This window comes from Lissotriton vulgaris, chromosome 1_1, assembly GCF_964263255.1.
Source record: "Lissotriton vulgaris chromosome 1_1, aLisVul1.2, whole genome shotgun sequence".
NCBI classification, from domain to species: domain Eukaryota; kingdom Metazoa; phylum Chordata; class Amphibia; order Caudata; family Salamandridae; genus Lissotriton; species Lissotriton vulgaris.
In genome coordinates, this window is record NC_141685.1 from 887,394,607 (window position 1) to 887,402,902 (window position 8,296).

At 48.2% G+C, this 8,296-nt stretch overlaps 1 protein-coding gene across 1 annotated transcript in view; it reads right to left on the reverse strand.

The window, feature by feature from the left end:
• Window positions 1–8,024: 8,024 nt before the first annotated feature.
• Window positions 8,025–8,296, reverse strand: part of FMC1 (formation of mitochondrial complex V assembly factor 1) — a 10,986-nt gene continuing 10,714 nt past the window's right edge. Inside the window, exon 2 of the mRNA XM_086958814.1 lies at window positions 8,025–8,296. This exon is cut by the window's right edge and continues 115 nt beyond it. Within this exon, the coding sequence (XP_086814940.1) occupies window positions 8,208–8,296 (89 nt within the window). The 3' untranslated portion in view covers window positions 8,025–8,207.

An 8,296-nucleotide genomic window follows, 5' to 3' on the forward strand; every position in this document is an offset into this window, starting at 1 on the left:
ACTTCAAGTGCACAATTAAAACAAGTGTCCGAGGACACGGAAAGATTAAGGTCTCGGGCGGACCCGATAAGGCAAGTCGGAAGCGAGGGACTCAGGACCCTAGAGTAAGGAGGCTATGCCGGCACCGAAATGCCGAGTTACCTAGCCACGAGGGCTGCGGCTGCACAAGTCTTACAGGCGTCTGGGTCTTCGCTGACGAGCCAGGAGCCGGAAGAAAAGGAGTTGCTGGCCGGCGACCAGTGCTGAATAGTTCGTAGAGATCCAAGCCTGGATCGGAGATTGATGAAACCTGAAAGCAGAGGGGACCAAGTTCGTACTACTAGCCAGTAGTCAGAGGGTACCAGGAAGGCACCGGTTGGCCGTCACCTCGACCAGGTGAGTGGGCGACGCTAGGCTCTGCAGTCTCACGGACCAGGAGGCGTTGTCGGCGACCACGGCGGAGGTGCGAGCTGTCCCACGAAGGATGATGCTGTCGGCGTCGCTGGGCCCAGGATGGGGCAACAAGCCTTGGCAGATCTCAGGGCCACGTGGTGGGCCTAAGATGGCGCCTTGGGTGGACCAGGAGGGTCCGGGGTGCTTCTCGCAAAGATGGAAGCAAGGGCCAGTCTGGAGCAACCAGACCAGCAGTGATGATTCTCGGATGTCGTCACAGAAGGGCACAAGCCAGCGGCTAGTGACCAGACAACGTGCTGAGCAGCGAGCAGAAGGGCCCCACGCAGATCGTGGAGATGCTGGGAGACTGCACTTCGGTGCTGGAGCGGCTCAGGGTCGGGGCTTCTCGGACCCCAGAGCACTCACCAGAGAGTTACCTCGATGGTCGTGCTGGCTTTAAGAGCGTGCAGGTTCTGATGATGGCCGGTCCCTCGAGGTCTCTTCGCACCCACAGATCACAGCTGAGCTGATGACGTGGGTAGAGGTCAGAGGTGCCAGGGAAGCCGGTTCTCGTCGAGCTGGGCCGTCGGATTCCTTGAGGAAGGACTTACAGCAAACCGCAGAGTTCTTAGTTGGTGCCCGCTGATGCAGGGTGACTACTCCTTAGTCACAAGGGAGAAATCTTGAGAAGAGTCTTGAATGTCCTTTCGTAGAAAGTAGTTCTTGAATCAAAGATGATCTAATTTGGAAGGGTCCCCGCTCCGGTCTTTATTCTAAAGAAAGGGGTGGGTACATGACTAGGTCCTGCCCTAAGGGTGGGACCAGGAAGGGGGGTAGTTACACCCCTCTCCCCTGCCGGACTTTCCCCAGGCCAGGGCTGTCGCCCCTGGAACTGGTTCTAACCGGCAGATGCGTAGTGAGCACCGGGGTGCCACTCCGCAGTCACCTTCTCGCCAAAGCCCTACCTACCCAGAATACACAAACCCTGTCTGGGACGGTGCGAACACCGCCCTCGACAGGAAACCCTTTGTCCAAGTGCTCCTCGCTGGAAGGACTCCCAGCAGCAGGAGGTCAGACTCGTGTCTGTGGTGGCAGCATCCATTTTGTGGAGCTGAGGCTTCAGTTAACTTTAACCGGGGTTCACAGTTACGTACATGTCGTGTCCCTCTAGAAGGGTGGGATGCTAACCTCATCGCCAGAATTGGTGAGAGGGCAGCACCCCGATTCGTATGACACCTTACTCGACATGCCTTGACAACGCGACACCGGAGTTACCGATATGGTACGCGTTATCATGGAACAGCTATTGGGTCTTGATTCCGCAAGCTGCAACCGGGCTCGGCTCGGGCCTGAACCTAGCTCACACGAGCCCACGCACTCTGCCTTCAGGATCGTTAAGGCCTGCCATAGGAGTGACTGATAGGAACTCGGGTGTCCATTGTATGGTTAGATATAGAGCTACTATACCTACAGCGAAGGGTGGGTACACGTCTTCGCCCCAGCTGTCGTGCAGCCAGTTGTGTCAAATTTAGGAGGCCAGCCAGGGGTGGCATAATACATGCTTCAGCCCCTGGCGGCCCTGGGTACACCTATGCCCTGCGTTACGGGGTCTGATAAGGTGGCCCAGTACCAATTGGTAAATGCACCTAGGGTACATATCGTAATTTAGAAAGAGAACAGCCAGGCTGTGGGTCTGATTAGCAGGCCCACAGCCAGAGAAAGTCGTAAACCAGTGAAACAAAAGCAAAAAATCTGGGTGATCATAGGATTGCAGACCCTACTCTCCTACAACAGGGCAGTAAATAAAGAAATCATACTACTTTCAAGAGAACAATATTACTGCATCTGAGGGGGCCTTAAGAGGGCATCAGGGGGTTAACATGGCATCAGAAAGGACAATGATAGTGCCATACAGGTGTAACAGAGCATCAGTGGCAGGAATAATAGCAAATTAGATAAGACAATAACAGGGCGTCAAAGACGGAGTACAAAGGTGGTGCTTCAGATGGGGTAATAATAGGGCATCCGAGAGGGCAGCAGAGCAAATCAGAGGGGTTATATTGTCATCACAGGGGCAATAAAAAGGCATTAAAGAGGACAATAATAAGGCGCCTGCTGGGGTATCCGGACACAACAATAATATGGCACCAGAAAGTGCAAAAACCATATACTGGACACAATAATGAGGCATTATAGAGGGCAATAATGAAGCCTCAAGGACATAGAGCATCAAGACAAGAAATAACATGATCCATCTTATAGACTTAAACACAGGCTCTGGGCTGGTACCTATTTGGGCGGCGGCCCGGTCGCAGATGAGTGAGTGTCCAGAAGCTGCACGGGGGACGACGCTTGCAGGCAGTGACGCACTCTGGTCTACAAGGGCTGGTTGCGACACCTCAGGCGAGGACGCTATTTCAGTACTGTTTGCCATCCTGCCTGCGGCCTCCACACAGTGATCGGGGTGCTGCTGTACAGACTCCTCATGAGTTCAGTGGGGGACTGTGAGGCCTGTGATACTTTCCTCGAGGCCGCTTGGCGCTACAATTCCTGGGAAACTTTTCTGAATTGGCTGAATTCGGCGGGGTACAATTAATAGCAGCTGCGGTAGCTTGGCGGCCCGTGCCGGTGCGAACTGCCTGCAGGAGTGCTGCGAGAGGTGTCACCATTGAATTTGGCCACTATAGGTGTGGCAGGGTATACTCAGACATGAGTCCCTTGCTCACTGCACCATCAGGATTCAAGCAAGCCGGGCCGACAACGGCTGAAATGCCAGAAACCGGTCCCCGGAAGCTTGTCTCCTTTCCGGTGAAGAATTGGCTTGGTAGTTTGGTCTGCCCTGTTCCCATGATGCACTGGGCCAGGGACAGACTACTTTGCATGTAGCCAGGTTCTGAGCTGGGATGGTGCAGTGAGCTAAATAACGGTGATGGATCAAGCCCTGATCTTTGGACTGGGTAAGAGTGGTCTGCTTAATTCAGACACTCTGTTCATCACCACCCCCTTTTCTGAATCACCATTAAATTTGTGGCACCGTCCGCAAACTTTCATACAGCCCGAAACCACCTCAAATCTCAGCATGAGCCGCACAGGGACCCGCGACCGTAGAGCTGCAGCACACTGCATGATGCCCTCTGCAGTCTTCTCCCCAACTGAGTGACTGAATCGTCCCCCGTCGGCCTGCACAACATTGCGACCGCGATAATTATCATCAAGATGCCTTAGATGCACGGCGCCATGTCGTGTCAATGTGGCTGTCGACGGTGGGTGACAGAAATTAGTGTGTCTGAATTAAGCTGCGCGGCGCCGCGGGCTGCCGGCTGCTGGGCAGATCGGTTACAAATACATTACGGGCGCACACTGCCAGATTTTGTTGCCAGATTTTTAGACCCGTCCCAAGCCCAAAGCCGCTCAAAAATAAGCCCAAAACAAGCCCAATCAGACCAGTTCCTGCCCACAAACCAGCCCAAATTAGCATGTCTCAAATTATACACAAATAGTCATCAGAAACAATTTTAAGGACAAATATACATTCTATATCACCAACAGGTTTATCTTGGCAGTCACTGCTGGGACTAAGCAGTATGTGAGAAGGAAATGAGCGAGTAAAACTTGCACAATTAGCATTCTCACAAACTATTCCCCATTAATCACACCACTGTAAATATGCACTATCCACAACACAGTTATATGTATATAGATAAATGTAAATAACCATTAGGGACATATTTCAAGTTGTCTAGTAATAACCGAAGCAAATACATTACAGAATAAGTACCATTCACACAACATACTTGGGCTTTTTTTAAACTAGACAAAAAGTCTGCTGTATATATGGGGGAATAACATGTGAACAACTTTTTGGGGAGCGATTCTGCACACTTTTGCCCCCATAATTTCCTCAAGGTAGGGCTAGGAGAAAAGTTCACGAGCATATTCGGAAATGAGCAGTTTAGGGCTCATACTGTAATAAGTGAAAAGTGGAAAACCAGGCACAAAAACATTTGCAATGGACATTTCTCGACCATTTGCAGTGGATATTTATCGTCTTACACCAGTTTAATGCGACAATATAGTGTTCTTCTTAGAAGAATTGCACAATCTCCCATACATGCATATATCAGACCCTGCCCAAAGGTTAAAACCATAACAAATCTCATTGTTGTGGAATTCATTATTTTAGTTTCCGCAGAGTAGATCCTGGACACTGTCTTGGCCCTTCCAAGTGCTTTGTAAACTGATAAAAGCTTGAAGTGGTTTAGTTTTTTAAAAAACATGAAGCATTTACAATGCAAGTGGGCCAGTTTTCTCTTCTGTACTGTACCATATGATCTTTACCCCTCCACAGATGTCTTAAACCTACATACAATCACTATTAGGTTTTACATTATCACTAAATACAATTGCATCAATTCTTGTTTACCATTTTCCAGGGAGGCTGGCCTACAGTGCATCTAGCAGTGCCAGAAGGACTGGTCTGAAAAATTAGTATACAGACATGTTTTCTGTTTTGAGGGCCCGTTTTATGGTCTGGTGGGACAACTTCTGCTATGGATTTCCCTGATATTACCACAAACACTCCCTACAGCAAGCACAAATACCACAAGAAGAGCAGAAACATAGCGTGAATGGAGACGGATAGGACACCAGACAGGCAAAATCAGCAACGTCTACAGGCCAGGCTGGTAGGTGGCAGCTGAGGGTGGGAGAAGTCTGTGGGCAGTTTTAAGTTAATACCACCCGGGACCGTCCATAAACCAGACCCACTTACCGGAGGTCAAGGAGAGGTGCCGCCGGAGTCCGGACTCAGTCAGTCAGCTGAGCTCACTAGCTCACTATAGTGCGGCTGCGGCGTCTTGACTCTCACTCATGTCACGTGCCGCCGTCGGGCTGTGTTGTGGGGCTGGGCCTGGGCTTCTAAAGGTCTAGCTGGGGCTTCTAAGGTCTACCATGGGAATGTGCTCCCTCAGGAGAGTGGTCTGGTGGACTGTTCATGAAGGCTGAACCTGGTTCCCCAGAACCAAAATCTGCAGCTCTGGCGTAGTGCCACATCCCCCAATGAACACCATACTATCCCACTGAGACACCTACACTGCCTTCAGCTACAACCCAGTTGTGCCCGGCTATATATACCTGGATGCGGCTCAATTCAAATTATGCACAAAAGTGATATGCTGCCTGGAAAAATAAGTGCCTTCCTGGAAAAAGCAAACCCTCATATGGATGCAAAATTAAGTAAAGCATGTGAAATGTAAGTAGAACAGCATGGCTACCTTAACACTTTTATACTCATTATCCAGAAATCAAGAGTGTTTTTTACTGAAACTTTAAGCACCACTACAGATCCCTGGAGGGACCAGTATCACGGTCCATTGCTTATATCCTATTAACCGTGAGCAGTATGGTTTAAAAAGACTACATTCCTAAACACAGAGCCGTGGTACGCATTTTATAAACTAAAATAAGGAAAAAAGCGGATAAGGATCACATTAATCAGTTTCCACTCCACCCATCAACCAGGTATTGCAGTACCGCCAGGAATGGTGCACCTCATTACCCAGGGAAAACAATGCTGTTCAAAGAAAGAGGAGAAAACAAAAAGCAGTGCTTCGCTGGCAAACTCTGTGAAGTGGCACTACTGTGTTTGGGTGTTAATAAAACTAATCTGGCCACTTTGTGAACGCTCTGTAATGCTTTATTATTTATTTTTCGTATTTTGAACCCTGAGAGTGCAAATAAGATGATCAGAAGGACAGAGTTTGAAACATATGGGTACAGATGGGTGAATGTCAGGCAGTGGAATACATGTATAGACTTTTTTTCCTACCTACTTCATCTGTTCCATCTGTTGTCTGCCTGTGGTGCAAACTTGTGCAAGAAATGTGGCCTCAATCAAAGTAAGGTCATCAAGGAGCAAGAGGCCCGAGGCTGCACTTTGGAAAATGTCAGAAACACATCCAACAAAAGTTTTTCTTTCTTTTTTGGATCCATTTCACAAGGGAACGAAGCACTGTTTCAGCGAGAGAGACAGAAAGAGACGGGGCAGCTGACAACGGCAGATGAGGAAAAGTGGAAATTTCAAAACGAAATTAATCCTACCTTAATACACTGGCACCTAAAGAACCTCCGCAACAGAAGCAGGCTGCACGATCGGGCACCGACCAGTTCTTTGATTGCTGCTCCTGAGACGCTACACGAAGGCCGCACACTCAAAGTCACGCTGTGCGCGTTTCCACGTGCCGTGAGCGTGCACATCTGACGTATAGGAATGAAACTAGTCATCGAGAAGCCCGTTACGCCAGCCGGAAGATTTGCGGAAATGAGCTAGCGGGGCTCCCGTGGACATGGAGAGCCCCGCCTGAGCCGCTGACCCTACACACCTGAGGAGGAAAGACTGGCCTGGAGAGCAGCGGGGGAGTCCCGAGTCAGCCCGGTGAGTAGGGGGACTGTTTTTTGGTGCATCAGGCTAGCGAGACAGGAGATGGGCACTTCGAGTGTGTGGATGCGCGTGTGTGACTGAGTGTGTGCGCGTGAGCAGGTTGGGTGTGTGTGTGTGTGTGTGTGTCTCGGTTGAGAGACATCTCGGCAGCAATAGGTCTCGAGGACGAGACCTAAAAAGGAAAGTGGCTCAGAACTGGGAGGGGTGTTCCTAAAATCCAGCAACGGTTAATGGACATCACATATTGTAAAGATCAGCTGACCCAATATTCGGAACAACTTCCAGTACTATCCAGGCTCAAGGACATTTGGGCCCCCTTTACTTCATATTTGCTGTCTAATCAATGTGTACGCACACCTGATGGTTCACCGGACGCCTAAATGCTTGGCTAGTTTCGGCCCTCTTCGTGAATGTATTCAATACACCATACACTGTGCTGTGTAGCCATCTTGTTTGCAGTGGGAACAATATAATGTATTCCTGTATGTGTTATGTTGTTGTAATGTTTGAACGTCTACAAAATGTTAATGAAAAAAAATAAAAATACAACAAACTGTGTGATCACATAGGTATAGAGCTTCTTTTGCATTGGCACTTTGACTACCGTTTTTAATTCATGTTTTATGATAGTTATGATTTTCATTCTGACTTTTTGCACATTGTATAGGTTTTATGATATGATATGAAGTAGGGTTGAGGAATCAGTGACATGGCAAACATCCCTATTACTTTGGAGACCAAAATGATTTAATGCTTGAAGAACCCATTTGCATGGTTAATGTAGTTCATATGTCACAGCGAGAAGGATTCTCATACAGGCGGACAGCAGAGACCTGAATGTTGGCTCGTAAGTAGCTGGTGAGTTTTTTGGTCTGTACCAAAAAGACCCCAGAGATCTTTGGGAAACAGCCTATATGTTCATAAACAGTAACGCAAAACAGGGGCCTTTATAGTTCATAAATAGAAATGTATTTTATATTGCAATCATTTTATGAAAAGATAACAGCATCAAGACATTACCATTTGCAGATGCACTGAATTACACCCACTTTATTAACAATCTCACTAGTATTCATGTACTCACAGTCTAAATAAAATATTTTATCACTTTGGTTTTCAACAATTATCAAAAATAAAACCTAGCTCTGAAAGACTCACCAGCGCCAGACAAGCTCTAGGAAGAAGAAGAGAGCTACGAGTGGCAAAGAGCAACTGATATGTAAACACTAAATAATTTTATTTAAAGATAAAACAGAAAACACAAAGATAAGCACACTTTGTACTAGAGTCATATTAGGAATTCATATTACGATGACAGTTGCTTGTTTTCATCTGCAGCCTTACGCTTTCCATCAGTTTACTTCACACAGTGGCTCGGATGGATAAAACTCCAGTGTCAGCCCTCCCAGCCTTTCCCTCCAGGCTGCTGAGGCAGTCTCAGGCCCACCATACTAGCTGCCTCCTCTGTTGAGCACCCATCACCTC